A 20,532-nucleotide genomic window follows, 5' to 3' on the forward strand; every position below is an offset into this window, starting at 1 on the left:
GATGCTGACTGAGGCTGGTGGATCAAGGGTACCCAGGGCGGTGGTCCTGCTTTGGCAAACAGCCTGGGAGCATGGTCTGCTCTGACACACGTGGGGCTTGGTCAGTGGGAAGAAGCTGGTCAGCACCGAGCTGGACTTCAGTCATTGCAATCTGACTAAGAAGAACCGATAGCAGGTTGACCTGCAGGCTGTCCGGGCCACTGAAGCGGGATGCAGAGGGTGCTTGGAAAGAACCTCCTGGTAGCTGGATTCTGGCCGGAGACTCACCGGACCCTAGCCAAGTTCTGAAGGTCTCCCAGGTCTCCTAGTTCAAGAAGGCAAACCAATGCAGTTGAGCCGACTCTACATTCAAGCAGAAGCTTTGAGGAAGGGGAGGAGACACGGGCCCATTTCATGAGCATGCAGACACAGGCATGGGTCATGGTGCCCATGACACTCTGAACATACTTTTCTGGGTTTTTGCTGGTCACTCTGCCCATTGGTGAGTAAGCGCATGGCTGTACCTTCAGTCAAGCATGTTACTTTCATTTTACCAATGTTTCTGGTGAGTATAGCTCCGACCCAGCCCAGGCCCCGGCGGGTGGATTTCAGTGTGGTCTCAGCACTATGTCTAGGTGTGCTGTGCTGACAAGCTTCCTCAGAAACATCAACACAGTGAGTGACCCTGAACACATGTGTCCTCACACTAGAATGTCTGCAGCTCAGAACTGTGCTCAGGCTGTGGACGGGTGGCAGGAAACCTGCGCTGTGTTGTTCCTGGTACGTCAATCACTTCCACACGCCACATTTCCCATGAAGACAACGGGAATGTAAAGACATGAACTCCTCAGCTCTCCATGTGTGGGCTCTTTCACAGCCATGTCTACATGTGCAGACACACTCCTATGGGGGATCTTTCTGATGAGGGCTGAAGCTCTGGGGTGAAGTTCTAATGTAAGCCCACATCTCCAGAGCATAAAATTTGTCCCCTCGTCGCTGGAGCAGAAGACACTTGTTGAAATGAAAATGCGGGCAAGAGAGGATTTCCCAGTGCCTAAAACCCCAGCTCTGAAACACGTGCGTGCACACTCAGATACACAAGCGCACATCCCGGTTTCAAGGGCTGAGTTAGGGAGCAATGTTAAAAAGACACAAAAAGGTGATTTCTCAGGTGGCTGGGCTTCACATGTGACTCCCTCTCTCAAGGACCAAGGCCTATGGGGCAGCTGCCTATAAACTTACTGCAGTGTGGAATCCGGAATTGAGAGATGTGGAAATGTTACTAAATCTTTACATACCTGGATCAGGGTACATTAAAATCATTCAGGATGATTTTTAATAAGGATAGATATATACACATTCCCCCCACCCCTCAAAACTCACTGCCACTGAGCTAATTCTGACTCATAGTTTTTGAGACTCGGAATAGTGGCTGATGCGGTTAGCAGGTAAAGCTAGTGAAAAAAATCAACTTAAAACTGCTTAGTACTTACTACCAAATAACCAGGTTACTAAATTTAACTGGGGGTGGGGGTGGGGATGATGAAACTGGGGACATGGTGTCCACTCCAGCAGTGTGGGAGGCTCCCTGGAGGGCCCGTGGCTTGAGGCTGTGTGGATGCTCATCGGGCAATGCTGTGAGAGCTCAGAGGGTTTACGTAGAGGACAGAAACTGGCCAGGCTGTACTTTGTCTGAACACAAGTTTCTAACAGCTGAAATGATTCACTAATGCTCAGTGAGAACTTTAAAGTGATTTAAGTGAAAATGGTTACTAGGTTTTATTTCTGAATTGGCCCCATTCTCTATCTCTTAGCTTCCTGCCAAACAACAAAGACACTGATTTAGCTGAACGGACTGGCTGCCTCCTGCAATGGAAAAATGGCGACGCGGAGGCTCAGTGGCTGACCCAGAGCTTGGGGGAGTGAGTCACCTTGGAAGACAAGCCTGGCAATTGCTTCTGAAAAGTCAGCCTCTCAGGACCCCACTCAGGGTCTGACACATGTGGGGGCACCATGTGACTGGGCGGTAACTGGTTCATCTCCTGTAGACCCCATTCATGGTCTGCTCTGACACACGTGGGGCACCATGTGCTAGGGTAGGCGTGACAGTAACCAGTGCGTCTCCTTTAGACCAGTGATATGTAAAGAAAATCTAGAAGGTTCTGACTCTTTGAAGCTGGTCACACAGACTGTGAGGAAGGGGGTAGCTACTGGGTGGCTCTTTGGGGGAAGAGGTGAGTGTGGGTGAGTCCCTGGGGATGCTTCTGAGCTGGTAGAAGGAAGTGCTGGGGCCGTATGTGTAGTCCCATCTCTCCAGGACTCATGTCTGCATTATTATTACAGCTTCTCTAAAGGGCACGAGGAGATTGGTTACCACAGCATTAAACTGTGCCCGCAGCGTGGCTCTGTGGCATCAGCATGTGCGATATCACCACAAGCTCGGGAGGCAGCAGCCCAAATGGTGAGATGGTGCTGATGGGGCAGGAAGTGACCCCATGAGACCCACAAACACTGCTTTCACCGAGTCCAACACTAGGCAGGCAGACTTGGCAAAAGGGGAGGCGCTGTAGCGTGTGTGGCTCAATGGGGGGCCAGCGCCAATAAGGCAAACAAGGTACCAGTGTGTGTGCACGTGTACGAGCATGCTTGCCTGTGTGTGTACCTGAGTGAGGGTGTGTGTGTGTGTGTGTGTGTGAACGTGCTTGCATATGTGCATTTATGTCTCTCTGTGTGTGCATGTGTGTGTGCTTGCATGTATGTTTGTGTGTGCTTGCATGTATGTGTTTATGTCTGTGTGCATATGTGTGCAAGCATGCTTGCCTGTGTGTGTCTACGTATACAAGCGTGCTTGCATGTGTGTTTGTCTCTCTGTGTGTGTATGTGTGAGTGTGCTTGTATGTACGTGTTTATGTCTGTGTGTACGCGTGTGACTGTGTGTATGTGTGAGTGTGCGAGTACGCTTATATGAGTGCTTGCATGTGTCTGTGTGTGTGAACGTGCTTGGAGACCCAGGTGTGGAAACAACAGACTACGGAGCCCTGGTGGCGGACAGGTAAGCACTCAGCATAAAGGTGGGCAGTTCGAATTTGCCCAGCAGCTCCACAGGAGGCAGCCCAGGTGGTGATCTGCTCCCATAAAGACGACAGCCCAGAAGAGCCCAGGAAGCAGCTCTCCTTTGTTACATGAAACTGCTAACAACCAAGCCAAGTCCACTGGAGTTGGGCTGGTCTCTCAGTGACCCTATAGGGCTTCTGAGGTTGGTGGGTTTGAAACGCCGACTGTTCAGTTAGCCGCCAGGCTCCACGTGGTGCTGTGATGAGTCAAAAATCGACGTGATGGCATCTAACAGCAATGGAAGACCTTGGCCGAGAGCCCACTGAACACTTCCCACAGGCCATGTGGCTCTGGTGAGGGCCAGCTCCTCTGCTGGGCTGGGGTCTGAGGAGGGCCCAGAGCATGCTAGGACGGTTGTAAAATCCCATGTATGCCACTTGAGGTTCACTTTGCAACTTTGCTGTGTCTGAAATTTTATCAGAAAGTTACCGAAAACCATCTCACTGCTCTAGTGAATGATTTCTAGCCTCACTCATGAGGGATTAGCAGCCACATCAACTGCCCAACTGCCAAAACCCACTAGAATCCCAGAGGAAACATCTCTTCAGACACTGAATCAAGGGTGCTATGGACAGTGACCCCTGACAAAGAGTCGACCAGCTATGGTTCCAGCTGTGACGTCGAGAAAAGTCTCAGTGGGCTGGGGGGCAGAGTCCTGATTGAAGGAACCCCCAAGTGTCTGACATGTGTTCTTCTCCTCACAGTGGGGAAAAAATCTGTGAGGTGGCAAAGAGCCACCCCAAGGCAGCCGGCCAAATAAAACGGATCAGGACTTGTGGTGTGGTACTATGGATCAGCAGGGGACTACTGTAAACCACAAGGTTGGCAGTTCAAGCCCACCAACCACTCCTCGGAACCCTATACAGGGTCGCTAGGAGTCAGTGCCTGGGCCAATATAAAGGAGTGTATTACTATGGACTCCTGGTGTGGTACTGTGGATCAGCACTGGGCTCTGAGTCACAAGGTTGGCAGTTCAAGTCCATCAGCTGTTCCTCGGAAACCCTATACACGGTCACTATGAGTCGGAATCAACTCGACAACACTCAACAATAACAGTGTCCAAAGGTGGAGGTTGTGTGCTATGGAGTCGGTTCTGACTCACAGCCACCTGTATGGGGTATTTGAGGCTATACATCTTTACAGGAACAGAAAGCTTCATCTTTCTCCCGTGGAGCAGCTGGTAGATTTGAACTGTTGACCCAGCTCATAACCCATTATGTTACCAGAAGTCTTCACCGTCTCCAAAGGAGGCGATCAAGGACAACACAAAGCAAATGAGATCCAGGGAAACGAAGTAAGGAAGTCATGTGGACAAAAGCAGATGTCGGTTAACAAGAAACAAGCCACTTCTAACTGCCCGATGCCCTGAGATGACCGAGTACACACAGATCCAGCGCAGGGGAACTGGCAGTTCCTGGATCCAAGTTGTGAAAGCTGAGTTTTATCTACGTATGTTTAGAACCCTGGCGTAGACCTGAACGTGCCTGGAGTTCTGGAATGCTCATGATGTTAAACCAGAACCCAGGGGCGCTGTGGGTGAAGAGCCGCCGCACATACCTTGTAGGCTGTGCTGTTGAGCACTTTCATAGCCAAGTCGGACACATCTGGATAGGGATCACCAGCCAGATGCAGTAAGACTCTCCAAATCTGAGTGTAAACACTATTGAAAGAAACTCCTAGGTAAGAAAAAAGAGAGACATTTTTAGTAGCAAGTACCTGTTACTTCATCCTTTGGTGGCTCTGAGGTAGTTCCATTTGCTGAAAATGATAACTTTAAAGGGTTTAGTTACAGGGAACTCCTAGGGTTTTGCTATTCTGGAAACGGACCCTTCAGGGATTCAGGTTGGATTACACTGATATCATCTTCTGAGGCTGAGTCTGTCTTGGAAGAAAACTGGGTTAACGAAGGGCAGGATTTCTCTTTGAAACACCTATTGTTTGAGAGTAAGACCTTGCTCTGGGAGCAACACTGGATGTCACTTCCTAGGTTTCTAAGTGCCCATGTGACCTCCGGTGTGTGGTGTCTTCGCTGAAAGTCTCCCATCCACAGGTGAGTTGTATGGATGGACATACATGCACGTCAGCACACACCCCAAGTCATATGGGAGCACACACACGCATGTCAGCACACACACACTACGAGCTGTATGACGTGCACGCATGACTTCAGTGGACAGCATCGTTATAGGGTACATACACATATATGCGGGCTCACACACACACAAGTTGTATGGGTGTGCATGCACGCATGCACGTTACTGCCTGCCTGCTGCTAAATGGTGATCAAGTGGTAGGCACCTCTGAATCACACCTGGCCCAGGGAGCCACAGGGTGGGACCACACCTCCAAGTGTTCACACCAACCTGCTCACTGCTCTGTCGTTTCTTGACTGGGGCTTCAGTGTGGGCTCTGCCGATCATGGGGAGGCCATGCCTCTAGAGAAGGCACACCACACAACTAGGGTGTCCCCGGCCAAATGTGTCCTCAGGGACACGTGCCCCCAGCACAGCTGAGTACTGCCATGTGACATGCAGCTCCAGCCACCAGAACCAGGGGTGGTGCACACGATGGATCTGGGGGCAGTGAGGGCCGGCATCACCCCGCACTCTGCTGGCCCTCCTGTCTGCTCTCAGATCTGAGGATCCCAGTGAATGTAGGCAAGAGTCCTATTCTTCCAGCTGATGTCCGCCACACTTTTGCTTCTTTTAGGGACTAGGTAGGTAGCAGGAAGAAAGAAATCCCCAACTCAGGACACACAAGAAGGAAAAGTGGACACACGTGCCTCTCTGATGAGCCCAGCCCTTCCCTTCAGCACATGGACAAGTCCTCACGGGAGACAGACTCAGGCAGTGACGGCTCACAGTCTCCACGGCAGTGGTAGTCTGTGTGGGGAGAGCGATGGTCCCACATCATAAAACACACAAGGTGTGTGTGTGGGGGGGGGAGGAGCTACGCACTGGCGAAGAAGTGGCCGGGATGATGAGGTTACAGAAGGACCTCGATTCATATAACAGCAGGGGGAGCGAGACCCACTCTTGCAACCTCTTCTATGAAGCATCTGACGTGCTGATGCCTTGTGGGGTGGTGGTCCAGGCCAGTGAGGGGCACAGGGAGGTGGTCCTGTCACTGCTAGGACTGTGGGATGCTAGGACTGTGGGTGTGGGGACACCAGGGGACACAGGAGGTGAGGAGCATTAGATGAGGGCTTTGTGCCTGGCAGGCCTCTCTGTGGCTCTGAGCACCCGTTTCTATGTCTAGACTGAAAGTAATTACAGGGCGTAACTAATGGTTTCCCTTTGTTCCTGAGAGCCGCGGCCATAGCCTTCCACTCCAAGCAGGGACCCGTGACCCAGCGCACGGGGAAGGGGGTGGAGGGCAGCTGCTGGCACTCGGCCCCCTGGTCTTAAAGGATCCCTCGCTGTCAGTGCATCATGTCGTGGTGGCTTGTGTGCTGCTGGGAGGCTAGAAGCCATGCCAGCAGGATCACCCACTGGGGACAGAGTTGAGCAAGGCTTGCAGACTAAGACAGACTAGGAGAGAAGGGCTGGAGGTCTACTTCCAAAACGGAACCGAAGAAATCCCGTGGACAACAGTACTTGTCTAATGGGGAACTGGAAGATGGGCCCCTGGGTTGGAAGACCTTCAAAGGACACAGTGGCCACAAGCATGGATTCCAGAGCACCAGGACCCTGATACACAGCAAGGCAGGCAATGGCTTCTGCTGTGCCCACGGTTGTCGCCAGGATGACCCCACCTCCGCAAGATCCTGACCTAAAGGGCTGCTGCTTCGCCGTCCAGACCGAGGACTCCAGTGCTTGCGAGAAGACAGTGTCTCTTTGGTTGTGGCAGCCAACGTGTCCCCACCCTTTCCAGTACGGACCCTCCAGATGACAGAGGCATTTCACCCAGACTTCGCTATAATAACATTACTCAACTTGTAGCTTCAGCAAATAACACTGCCCATGTCCTCAGTACCTTTCCCAACCAGGAGAGATCAGACTAACAGGCTGAGAGGGCACCCATCCATTAACAGGCACACACTACTGCCTGTCCATCTGCAGGGGGACCGGAAACTCTGCCTCAGCCGGGCCTCCCTAACACACCGCATCCCACCTCAGCATTAGCCACATCCCCCATCCCCCACCCGATACACAGCCCCCATCTGAGTCTTTCCCAAGGTAGAAAGAAGAAAGGAAGAGGGGAAGAGGCATCGTTACTTCCTGGTCCATAGCATCAGTGTAGGTTGAAGCAGCAACAGAGTCAAACCAGTGTTGTGGAGTTGATTCTGACTCACAGCGCCCCCTATAGGGCAGAGAACTGCAAGACTGTATGGCAGTTATATAGATACTTATAAATGTGGAGCAGCCAGTTTGAACGTGGGCCTTTTGGGGAGCAGCCTAATCTGCTGCACCACCAGGTCTGGGTGAAAGGAGGGTGCCTTTGTGTTTGGAGGCTTGGGTCCTACACTGGGCTTGTGGTGGACAGAACCTCAAAGACTGGGGGTGCAGAAAGAGGGGCTCGCAGGCCATGGGCTTGGGTCCAGCAGCTGCTGGAGGTGCACTGCGCAGAGAGGTGCAGTGGGTGGGGAGGTTGGTCAGCAGGAGGAGGACTGGGGGCCACCTGGGGAGGGAGGGGCCTGGAAAGGATTGATTTGGGAGATTGAGGTAGAATCACACCAGATGACTAATAGTGAGAACATTCCAGAATTTCAGGGCACAGGATGCCCAGGATTGAGCTTCACATTCATTCATTGCACCTTCAGGCCCCTGAAGGTTCCTTTCTGAGGGGCTTCCCCCTGGTGGGGGCCATTAGCTCAGGGGAAATACACCCTGGGAGGCAGAGAGGGTGTATGGGAGGGGAGTGGTTTCTGAAAGAGGAGAAGCAGACCTTCCGGGTTGCCATACTTTTGGAAACCTATTTTGTAACAGTCTGTCAAAGGGGATGCGCAGACTGCTCTTCTTTGGTGGTCTGAGTCATGAAAGCAATGGGATTCTGTGCATGCCATGAATTTTAAACACTTCTTAAACACGGCTGTTTCAGCGGTGGGGTGCTGTCTGTCTTCTGAACATTGCTCCCTGAGTCTGGCTCATTCAGAACCTCCCTCAAGCTTCCTGCGATTCAATGAGACATGATTTTCTCCAGACGTCAGACTGAGAGAAGGAGGCAGCGAGGACGCAGCTGTAACCTCTGCAGAAAGACTGGGAAGGGCCCAGAGATGGGAGAGAGGAGACCCTGAGCGTGGGGTGTTCACACGGAGACACAACGTAACTACCTCTCTTGCCAGTAGCTGGGGGCTCCCCACCCCAGCATCTCACCCCGCTCTTGGGTCTCACTCTGCTCTGAGAGGCCCATGCCCACAGCGGGAGGCCATCGAGGCTGAGCTGGGGACAGCTGTGTGCTCTCTGGGGAGGGAATGGAGACTCTGGTACAGATGACACAATCTGCCTTCCTCCCTGTGGAAGTGCTGTGCTACCTGCCTCCTGGACGTGCTGACTTGGGGTTCGGCTTCATTCTGGGGGAGCTCCTGGGGGCCACATCCAGCCCACCACTGCCTGCTCCTGTGCAGTAGTCACGTGAATGTTACCAGGAATTCATGTTGCCATGTCCACGAATGAAGCTGGACTGGGCGCGCCATGGCCGTCCATCTCTATGTTGTCCTTAGTGGCTCTCACGCTCAGCGACAGAGGTGGCGTCAGCCACAGTCAGCGTGTCCCCTCTACAGAAAGGGCTGCCGACCCCTCACCTTCCATGTGCGTGACCTGGAGTGGGTGCAGGCACACGCGGAGCTCACGTTCGGAAATGCAACTAGAATTTCTCACATGAGCAGGGAGAGGCACAGCTGAACATTCTACAGACTTCTATTACTTGTTTTCTATTATTTAAAATATTTTGCTTTCATTGAAGACACAAAAGTAGAAAGAGGCATTTAGATTCCTATAGACATATGGTTTTAAACGACTCTTGTGGGCTAGCTTGGGAACGTAGCCATTATATATAACATGAATTCCACAAAAAAGCTAATGTTCTAGTTCAAAGCAAACACAAATGAGTGTGTAGGATATATTTCCTGGTGAGCTAAGAACACCTGCATGCATTCTGCTAACATTTACTGAGGGCCGGCTCTGTCCCTCTGCGACCCTCAGAATTAGTGAACAAAGAACACACAAAATGGCAGTGCTAGCTCTCAGGGGAAAGAAGCTAAGTCATGGAGTGTGTGCACGTGTGTGGAGGTATGTGTATGTATGAGTGAGACGGTGTGCAGGTGTACGCATGTCTGGGTATGCGTGTGCATGTGTATACGTGTTAGTGTATATGAATGAGAACATGTGCAGGTGTATGCATGTCTGGGTATATATGGGTATGTGTGTGCATGTGTACACATGTTAGTGTATGAGCCTACAGGTATGTGTGTGTATATATGAATGAGAATGCGTGCAGGTGTATGCATGTCTGGGTATATGTGGGTATGTGTGTGCATGTGTATACATGTTAGTATATGAGCCTGCATGTGTTTGTGCAAGTGTGTTGTGTGTGCGCTCACATGCATGTGGAGGGTGTGTTGGTGTGTATGATGCATGCATACACACATGTGCCTGTGAATTTGTGTGCATGCATGTTGAGGTGTGCATGTGCATGTGAGTGCATTGTGCTTGTGTGTGAATGTTGAGACGTGTGGTGTGTGTGCACATGTAAGTGTGTTGCATGCACATGCTTCTCTGAATGTGTGTGTTGAGGCATGTACTATATGTATGTGCATGTGAGTGGGTTGCATGTACACGTGAGTGTGTGTATGTGGAGGCATGTGTAGCATGTGTGTGCATGTGAATGTGTACTAGCGTGCATGTATGTGTGGTGAACACAAATGCCCCTCTTAGCTCTCACTAGTCTAGAGGGGCCTAACGGCCACCTCCCATCCCGGTGATGGGAACAGCTGGTCAGACTCTCACGTGACATCCAGCCTGGCCATGCAGGGTCATCTTAGTGGTGTCTGCTGGGAAGTATGCTTGATAGCCCCCCTCCTCAGATGATACCCTGGTGAGTCAGAAACAGCCCACTGCATTAGGCGGTGTGCAGACTGTGTATGAATTCTAAGGCAAAGGACTAGTAATGGAAAGAAGAAAACAGTTTGGAACTCAACATTAACAAAAAATCATCTACCAAAACTTGAGGGATGGCGGTAGATGCAGTACTGAGAGGGACATTCACAGACTTCAATACTTACATCAGAAAGGAAGAAAACGGAAAGTTCATGAGCTTCCTTTCTATAGCACAAGGACTCCCCAGAAACCACCGGTGTGAAAAATGCCAGGGGACTACGCTAAACAACTCGACGGCAGTGAAGGTGAAGATGTGGCTGAACAGACAAGCCCTACAAAACACAACTGATCAAAATAGACAATCCGGATAATCCTGCAACCATTAAAGGAATAGAATCAGGATTAAAATACAGCCACATAAAAACACAGTAAGTCCAGAGACTCTTGGAGGTAAACTACCTAGACAGTCCTAGAGCAGACAAGCTTTGTCTTAAACAAACTGGTCCAGAAAAGGAGGGCATACCCGCCTAACTAATTTTATGAAGCTAAATTCAGATACCTAAACAAGGAGCCCTGGTGTGGTGCTGTGGGTTAATGTGCCAGATTGCAAAGCCGTTTGAATTTTAAGGTTGCCGGTTCAAGCTCACCAGCTGCTCCTTGGAAACCCTATACAGGGTAGCAATATGGGTTGGAATCAACTCAACAGCACTTAACAACCACAACAAACCAGCGAAGGGTTGTGTAAGACAGAAAAATTATAAGCTGACTTTATTTGTGACTATAGATAAGAACCACTGTAACTAAAATATCAACAAACTTACTCCAACAGAGTTAAAGATGGTGGGTTCCTCGAGCAATGCCAGGACAGTTTAGCATGAGGAACCCTAATACTGTAACTCAGCCTGTCATAGACGAAGGAGGCAAAACCATATAATCATGGATAGAGATATAGGAGAAAAAGTCAATGACATTCACTGGATTCATTTTATTCAGGGGGACAAATCATAACCAACTAAAATAGAAAAGAAGTTTCCACTTATGAAAGAACATGCTCAGCATTTCTCAAGTTAAAAAAATTGAAGAAAAAATTCAAGCCTTGACTTGCAATATTGAAGGATTCCATGGGCAAAATATTGAGTGATACAGAAAGCATCAAAGGAAGATGGAAGATACACAAAAGTCACTGTACCAAAAAGAAATGGTCAGTGTCCAACCATTTCAAGGGGTAGCATGTGATCATAAACTGATGGTACTAGGGGAAGAAGTCACAGCTGCACTGATGGTATTGACAACAAACAAGGCTCCAGGAATTGACAAAATAAATCAATAAACTAATGCAGCACTGGAGGTGCTCAGTCATCTAGGCAAAAAAATTTGGAAGACAGCTAACTACCTGGCCAACCGATTGGAAGAGATCCGTATCTATGCCTGTTTCAAATAGAGGTGACCCAACAGAATGTAGAAAGCATCAAACAGTATCATTATTAGCACATGCAAGTAAAAATTAGTTGAAGATAATTTTTTTAAAAAAATTGCTGAAACCATACCTGCCAGAAGCTCAAGGTGGATTCAGAAGAGGACGTGGAACTAGAGATATCATAGCTGCTGTCAGATGGATCTTGGTTGAAAGCAGAGAATATCAGAAAGATGTCTGCCTGTGCTTTATTGACTACGAAAGACTTTTGACTGTGTGATCATAACAAGCTATGGACAATATTACAAAGAATGGGTTTTCCAGAACACTTCATGTGCTCATGAGGAACCTGTAGACACAGACCAAGAGGAGGCATTTGAACAAAACAAGGAGATACTGAGTGGTTTAAAATCAGGAAAGGTGTGTGCCGGGGTTATATTCTTTCACCATATTTATCCAATCTGTACACTAAGCAAATAATACGAGAAGCTGGATTATGTGAAGAAGAACGTGCCATCAGGATTGGAGGAAGACTCATTAACAACCTGCAATACGCAGATATATCAACCTTGCTTGCTGAAAATGAAGAGGACTTAAAATACTTACTTAAGAAACTGAAAGACCACAGCCTTCAGTATGGATTGCATCTCAATGTATATAGTACACACAAGTCCTCACAACTGGACCAATAAATAACATAAATGGATAAAAGATTGAAGTATGTCATTCACTCTCAGGAATAAAACAGAGATGTCTACCTGCACCTCCCTGTCCACAGTAAACAATTAAAAATACAAATCGGGCATCACTTAAAATGACAAAAACTATAAAGAACCCTCCCCTACCCTCACATTGGGTCTGCACCTGTGGATTCAATGTAATCCCTCGAAGGCTACCAAGGGTGTACAGCACTTTACATTCACACTGTAGTGGGTTCCATGAACAATTTAGGGGTGATTTAAAGTGGACAAGAGGCTGTGCACAGGTCACATACAAATGCGACGCTATTTTACGTAAGGAACCTGAGTATCTGTGGATTTTGGTATCCTCAGGAGGTCCTGGAAACAATCCCTGACAGATACTGAAGGGCAATTGTTTCTCAAATTCCACCACCCATCGGTCAGTTTGCTGGGCTGCAATGGCTCAAGTGTGGAATATTGAAGGCTATGCCACTGGTATTGCTTAATCTATGGCAAGGTCGGTTTCACTAGAATGTCCATACTAAGAGGTTAGAAAGTAAAGCCAAGCAATCTACTCTCAAAACTCAGCCAATGAAATGCCACAGATCACAACAGAAAATTGTCTGAGTCGTGGGGCACTCATGAGTCACCATGATGCCAACTAACAACCTCAAATGAAATCTACAATAGGAAACGTGTGATCCTCATGCAGAAAGAGACAAAACTGGACAGAAAGACATTGAAGAAGATTTAAATAAATGGGAAGATACACCATGTTCATGGATGGGAAGACTCAATATTGCAAAGAAGTCAATTCTTGCAAATGGATCTTTAGATTCAGTGCAATTCCAAACACAGTCCCGATTCAGCTGTAATGGACACACAAGCTGATGATGTATGACGGACAGCCAAGGCAACGTCAAGGAGAACGTTCACTCAGGCTGGGCTTTAGCAGGGCAACTGATATAGCTGTGTGCACGTAAGACGAGCAGCAGCCATTGCCAGGTGTCGGGACAGAATGGCCAGACACTTGGGTGGTGTGCACACCTGCTACACAGCTGAACCTGTGCACGCCCACCTGAAGGGTGGTAGCTGATTCTGGAGTGGGTGGAGACTCCGGGTGTGGGTGGTCCCAGAAGTGGACAAAGTCCCGCACTCATGGTTCTCGCACTCCAGTGGAGCGAGACACGCCTGACCAAGACACGCCTGACCAAAGAGGCAAGTCAATGTTTAATGAGTCAGGTGGCAGAGAGATCTCAGAAGGAAGACGTAGCAGAAAAAGGGGACCTAAGAGGCTTGGGGAGTCTGCTCTGAGCTGTGTCAGTGAATCTGGAAATACGGGGGAGCTAGGACTTGTTGGGGAGAAGCACTTTCCAGGCACAGCAGGCACTGGGGGTGAGGTTAGTGACGGAAGGGAAGAGAATGAGGAAAAAGACGAGTGTGAAGGGCCTGTCTGCCAGGAGAGAAAGGATGAGGAGACTTCGGCGATTCACCCACAATCACTGCTTAGAGGAGCGCACGCATGGATGGAGCTCATGTGGGAGAGGGATGGGACAGAGTGTTGGTGTTTCTCAGACGTTTGGGGGGTGGATCACCATCTGGAGTGGGAACCATCCTCTGAACCGCAGGCTGTCCAGCAGCAGCTGGTGTCCACCCTCCCTCCCACCCATTGAGATGTGGCCGTGGCTGAATGTCTCCTGGGGCAAAAGTGCTGGGGGTGAGGACCGCTGCTTTACATTGCCGGGAGCTGTGTCCACCAGGAGGCTCTGCCTGTCCAGCACATAGACCAGCAGAGGTCTGGCACAGCCCACATCCACAAATAGGTGACAGGAAGCTCCCCACTGGTTCCGTTCCTTCTTCTCCAGGTGAGTGGCCTGGGCACACCCCTTGCCTGACTATAGTGCGCCTGTGTGGTGTAAGGGGCTTGGGGAGCAGACAGACCCGTGGCCCATGGCTCACCTATGAGTGAGTTGAGGGAGGAGTAGGAGCTGACTCGCCGCATCTTGTCGATGGTCTCGAAGGACAGGATGCACTCCTCGTTCTCAGGGCTGCCCAGGGCGCTGCTGGCGCTGCTGCTGGCGCTGAGGTTCCCGGGCGAGAGCACCACAGGGCTGCCAGCTGCAGAACACCAACAGGACAGTGAGGGGTCGGACAGCAGCCTGGGTGTTAACATGGATGGACAGACACAGACAACACACTCACATCTGCACACACCCCTGCACTCACACACAGACTCACTCACATACACACCTCCCCATGCACTCACACACACTGTACATGCTTATACCTGCACATACACGCACTCACTCCCCCCACATACCTGCACATGCTCACACCTGCACATACATGCACTTACCCCCCCACCACCTGCACACTCACACTTACACACACACACCTGCACATACATGCATTCACACCCACATACCACTCACACCCACAATTCCTCACACACACACACCCCCCATGCTCAGACACACACACACACAGAATGGGGAACAGTCTCCACAGAAAGTGGGTCCCAGGAGGGAGGATGGGGCAAAGCCCTCAGGGATGGCCCTTGAGTAAGTATGAAGTGACCACTGGCTGTTGTGGGTGCTGGGTGGCCTGCTCTCTGGACACCCCCATCTGCAAGGAGGACTTCGGACAGAACAGTGGGTAGTGGCCATGTTGGAAGGCGGAGTTTTCGGGTGCACATGGGATGGGAGGGGAGGGGAGGGCATGACCAGTCCCAGCGTCTTACACTCCTCGGTCAAGGTCAGGTTCTGCAGAGATTTGTTTAAGTTCCTGGCGGTGGTGACGGCGCGGATGTTTCCATAGGAGCTCACAGGGCGGAGTCGGGGGGTGCACGGGCTGTCCCGCACGGGGGTCAAGCTCCCCCCGTCTAGTGGAAAAGCAGGAAGATGAGCAAAGTCAGGAGGGGGTACGGTGTTAAGTGCCCCCCACCCCCCCGGAGCCTGCAGCTGCAATGAGTGACAGGGCAGACAGGGTGACCACAGAAATGGGACTCAACGCATGGGACAAGGAAGAGCACTTCAGACTTCTGTTGTTGTGAAGTGCTGTCGAAGTGCTGTCAAGTCCGTTCCGACCCACAGCGACCCTGGATAGGGTTTCCGAGGTGTTACATTATGAAACCAAGTGGGGCAGGTGACTGAGGCCTCGGCAGGGGCACCAGGGGGCTGACATTGGTATGAAAACTCATCCTTCATTTCCAGTCTCTGGTACAAATGGTTAATGCACTCAGATGTTGACCAAAGGGGTAGAGGTTCAAATCTACCCAGAGCCACCTCCGAAGAAAGGCCTGCATCAGTCTACTTCTTGCAGATCGGCCAGTAAAGACCCTGTGGGCACAGTTCTACTCTGACACACACAGGGACGCCAGGAGTGGGATCTACTTATGGAAAATCATCCACTGAGAACCCTGTGGGGCACAGTTCTCCTCTGATACACACGGGGCACCATGAGGGGGATCTACTTATGAAAAATCACCCACTGAGAACCCCGTGGGCACAGTGCTCCTCTGACACACACGGGGTGCCAGGAGTGGAATCTACTTATGAAAAATCATCCACTGAGAACCCTGTGGGCACAGTTCTACTCTGACACACACAGGACACCATGAGTGGGATCTACTTATGAAAAATCATCCACTGAGAACCCTGTGGGCACAGTTCTACTCTGACACACACGGGGCACCATGAGTGGGATCTACTTATGAAAAATCATCCACTGAGAACCCTGTGGGGCACAGTTCTCCTCTGACACACATGGGGTACCATGGGTGGGAACTACGTATGAAAAATCATCCACTGAGAACCCTGTGATGGCCAGTTCTGCTCTGACACTCGAGGGTGCTGTGAGCTGGAGCCAAGTGGCTAGCCCCTGCTTATCCCTGGAAACATTCAGACTCTTATTCCTGATCACGGCTGTCTGCTGAGGAGTCGGCTGTGCTTGGGGGTGGGATGTGAGAAAGGGGCTTCCCAGGATGACTCACAGAGCCGAGCAGCTGGGACTCAGTGACTCATCTTGAAGGAGTATCAGTAATGCCCCATCTACAGCCTCCCCCCATCCCCTTGCAGATTCCAGCGATTCCATTGGGCAAACACCAAGGAACAATAAGGGGGTTTGAGAGCTGCTCAGGGCTTGGTGATCCACTGAGCTTGGGGGGTGGAGGGCCATGGCTTCTAGAGCTGGAGCTAGCCTGGTTTGGGTCTCTTTTCCTTTTTTCTTTCTCTTCATTGTGGTTAAAATATATTGGACAGAGTGATTACCACTGCAGCATTTTTTTACGTGTGTAAACTCTCTGTTTCCATATTTCCTCACGTCCCTGGACAGATGCTCAGTGCCCCCTGGGCATCGACACCCTCTTGTGACCAAGCATCTCCTCTAAGTGGGACCACACTGTAAGGGCTGTGTGCCACCCGCATCCGGTGTCCAGGGGTTGTCTGTGTGGTGGCTGCTATCAGAAGTGTCCCCCAGTTGGCCAGGCCACAGGGAGCATGTGTGGCCCTGCTGCCCTTGGTAAGGACACATGGACTTTGCGGGGCCAGTACCTGTGGTGACTGGGGAGGGCAGCGGGTAGTTCTTTTCCTCTTCCATGAACTGCAGAGCGACGGTGCAGAAATTGCTCTCATACTGGACCACAAGGTGACTCAGCGCCACCACCAGCTCCTGCCGGGGACACGAACCCGGGAGACGTTGAGTGACCTCCATCACACGAGCTACCAGTGTCAGAGCCCAGCAGTGTGAGGGCCCTCCTCGCCCCACATGTGCGCCTGGGAAGACACCTCGGAAAACAGGCGGAGTTGTCAAGTCCGAGGGGCTACCAGAACCTGGCAATGGTCTGGGACAGGTGCCAGGACCTGAGGCTGGACTGTGGGCACATCTGCAAGTGGGAAAGGCTCACATGGGTCAGTGGCCAGGCTGGGGTGCCTCTGTGGATTGGACCCTCTGACCTCTGAGCTTATGGAATCTTATTGAACGCAACAGATACGTTAGCTTCCAGGCCCTGGAAGGGCATGGGAATGTTCTAGACCTCAGTTCAAGGACAGGCACACAAGCTCTGTGTACTTGCGGGTGGACAACATTATAACAAGGCGCCTGGGGTGGGTTAAGCACTGGGCTGCTAACTGCAAGGTGGGCAGTTCGAATTCACCAGCTGCTCCCTGGGGAAAAGATGAGGCGGTGTGTTTCGGGAAAGACTGACAGGCCTGTCGGGTCACCTGAGTCGGAACTGACTCAACAGCAGTGGAGCTGTAACACCCGCCACCAAGTTGGCAGGCAGGGTCACGAAGAAGAGCCGGGCCTTTCCCTGCCAGGCTTCTCGTGGTGCCACAACCGTGACTGCTGGTTTTGTTTTTTAAAAGAAGATTTCTGAGAACCAAGGCCGGTGGGAGACAACGTTCTACTCTGACACATGTGGGGATGCCAGGAGCCACAGATGACTTGCCGGCAACTTGTTTCTCTTTGAAAGGATGCTGCACACAGACAGACAGACAGACAGACAGAGTGGTGCTGATGCCGAGTAAAATCAGAGCAACTCAGGCCCCCCCGAGAACTCATCCTGTGGAGAGCTCACTAGAAGATGAAGCTTCAGCATTTTAGAACGGGGCACAAGATAGAATGTTGTGACTCTCCAAATAAACCCTATCTATGTCCAGCCCTCCTCTCCAGAAGGGAAGCCTTCCCCAGCAAATGGCCAGAAAGCAGCCCGGCCCCCCTCCGATGACAACAGACACAGCCGCGGCCCCCTGCAGGGCAATCCTGTCCTTCTACCATCTCAGAGTGGCCTGTCCACGTCACCTGACCATGGTACACCCCCAAATGCCCCTGTGACTGAGGCAGGGTTGGGGGATGGAGGTGGTACCGGGCTGACTTTCTGTAGGGACAGCCCATGATATGTCTAAATCCAACACAGAAGCCATTTGCAGCTGATGGTCACGGTGGGGCTGCGGTCGTCTGCACTGGTCCTCCGCCCTTCGGAACTGATACTGCTCACGACGCAAGGGTCTGCTTTGAAGCAGTACGGTTTGGGGAGAGCCAAGCAGACATTTCCCGGCCGGCTCGTGGCTGTGGCTGGGCTCTCCAGGATGCCCACTCCGCCCACTCCACCTACAGGACAGAGCACGCACCTTGCGCACCACAGGGCTGCCGTCGTGGATGAGCTGGGCCAGCATCATGGCCACGTTGTGGTCGATGGTGGTAGAGTGGTCGGTTCTCTCAGCAGAGTTGCCCACGAATGTGCCCAAGGCGAAGACGGCGGCACATCGGACCTGTGGGCAGACAGGTGCACGTCACCACGGGCCAGGTGGCTGCCTCAGCGCAGCATAGGAGCTGCTGGGCATCCTGTGTGGTGAGGCCAGCCCACAAGACCCACACAGCTCATGAGATCACCGCAAGGCAGGCTCACCTCGGGAATGGGGTCCGAGAGGAGGCTGCAGAGCTTCTCATGCGCGCTGTCCCGCACGCCGCACCAACGCGCTGAGTCAAAGTTCTGCCAGATGCGGCCCAGGCAGATGGCCACCCACTGACGCAGCAGCGGGTGGGGGTCGCTGAGCTGCTCCAGGCAGATGGCTATCAGGTTTCCCTGGAGGCAGGCTTCCTACAGAGGTGACAGGGTACCACCATGGGCTGATAAATAAAAGGGTCTGTGTTCGAACTCTCCCAGATGCACTGCAGAAGAAAGGCCTGGTAATCTACTGCCCTAAAGATCACAGTCAAGAAAACCCTATGAGCATCTCTGTCCTGTCACAGATCAACAATGCAAACAAAATCAACAACAAACTGCCTTGTAAATTCCTGGCTCAGTGGCAGTCGGGCCATCTACTGCGCACATTCCCTGATGATGTCACGTGGTGCTGGGGTGCCCCCAGGGGTCCTCATGAGCTATTTGGAACTACGGTTCCTTCCGATCCCCGAGTATGGTAGTTTGGGGCTGCTTGCCTGCCTCTAAATGGGCCCTGCGGGGTCAGAGGACGGGGCAGATGCCAAGGCTCACCTGCCCTGTGTTGTAGCTGTTGACAATCACAGCCAGGATGAAGGCGGTCATGGTTCGATGCTCGGCCTGGAGAGAAAACATCGTTTAGTTTCTCATTTCCTCCGAGCCCGACAGAGTCCCCCTTACTCACTCTTCCTCATAAGCCAGCTGCTTGGTTATAGTGAATGAGAACGGACTTTAGGCCACAGAGGAGAACGGGCTTCTGGGAAGAGGGCCTGGCAGCTCTGGGTTGAACGCTCTGTGAGAACAGACACCCCTCTGATGCTCTCACTTGGACAGCCAGGGAGCAGGGTGGCTTCCTTCAGTTATAAAGCCGTTGTTTTGGCAACGCCAAGTGCCCCAGTCACACCACCTCTCGCCTTGGCCCAAATCTCTCAGGGTCAAGCACGTTGATGGTAAAATGAACGAATTCAGCATTCTAACTTTGCTTTGTTTCCTTTCTGGTCTTCTACTGGACTCATCAATTTTCACGCTTTCCTCTGCTGCGCTTCCACTGATTTGGATATCTAAAAGCTTATTTTTAATCTTTTAATGGTGACTTAGGTATGCATTAGTCTGTTAACTGCAAGGCTGGCGGTTCAAATCCACTAGTCACTCCTCGGAAACCCTATGCAGGGTTACTGTTAGATGGAACCAACTTGAAGGCACCAACACCAACAGTTCACCAGTCTGGGTGTCCCCTTGCATGATGGGGTGATTAGCCCTCCCATGTGGCAATCTCTCAGCTGAGCAGTGTTCATGCATGAATTCACGTGGTCGAGGGTTTTTTAGACCCGCTGCATGCTTGCCGTTGTCTTTACCCTGCTTCCTGGGTTGAATTTCCTCCTCACTGAAATGCGGTCCTCACGGCTACGCTCTGTGGGGTGGTTCTTGAATGGCCACTCAGCTGGGTATAGAATTCCAGCTTGAGGGTCACTTTCCTCCTGCACTTTGTCTTCTGCTGTCTGTTGCTGTCAGCAGTCTGCGGTCTGTAATTAATATTCACTCCTTTACAGATGATCTTCCTTTTCTGTCTTTGGTAGTCTCTGTTTTCATTATGATGACTCTTTGTGTGGGTCTGTTTCTACTGACCCTTCTTCAGACTCGGTGCTTCTAAATCAGACAGAGTCATGTTGTCTTCAAATCTGGAAAGTTCTAAGTCACTGTCTCCACAAATGTTGCTTCTCTTCTGTTCTTTGTCATTCTCCCGCTCCTGTTAGACAAGTAAACACTTTTCCTCGTAGCCTCTGTGTCCAGCAGTTTCTTCATGAACCTGCATAACTGCTTAGTTCACCTGCCAACTGTGTTCCATGACACGGTCTATTATTTTCTTTC

General features: G+C 51.2%; 1 protein-coding gene across 2 annotated transcripts in view; it reads right to left on the bottom strand.

The window, feature by feature from the left end:
* Positions 1–20,532, bottom strand: part of RPTOR (regulatory associated protein of MTOR, complex 1) — a 383,851-nt gene that overhangs the window by 34,925 nt on the left and 328,394 nt on the right. The window contains exons 15-21 of one of the 2 annotated variants that reach the window (XM_006869518.1): positions 19,219–19,284; positions 18,631–18,822; positions 18,353–18,493; positions 16,775–16,892; positions 14,965–15,105; positions 14,184–14,342; positions 4,651–4,769 (exon numbers count right to left, since the gene is read on the bottom strand). In XM_006869518.1, coding sequence (XP_006869580.1) covers positions 4,651–4,769; positions 14,184–14,342; positions 14,965–15,105; positions 16,775–16,892; positions 18,353–18,493; positions 18,631–18,822; positions 19,219–19,284 — 936 coding nt within the window. The remainder of the gene's footprint in view (positions 1–4,650; positions 4,770–14,183; positions 14,343–14,964; positions 15,106–16,774; positions 16,893–18,352; positions 18,494–18,630; positions 18,823–19,218; positions 19,285–20,532) is intronic. The other variant, XM_006869519.1, reaches the window with a different exon arrangement.

This window comes from Chrysochloris asiatica, unplaced genomic scaffold (genome assembly GCF_000296735.1).
Source record: "Chrysochloris asiatica unplaced genomic scaffold, ChrAsi1.0 scaffold00132, whole genome shotgun sequence".
Lineage (NCBI taxonomy): Eukaryota > Metazoa > Chordata > Mammalia > Afrosoricida > Chrysochloridae > Chrysochloris > Chrysochloris asiatica.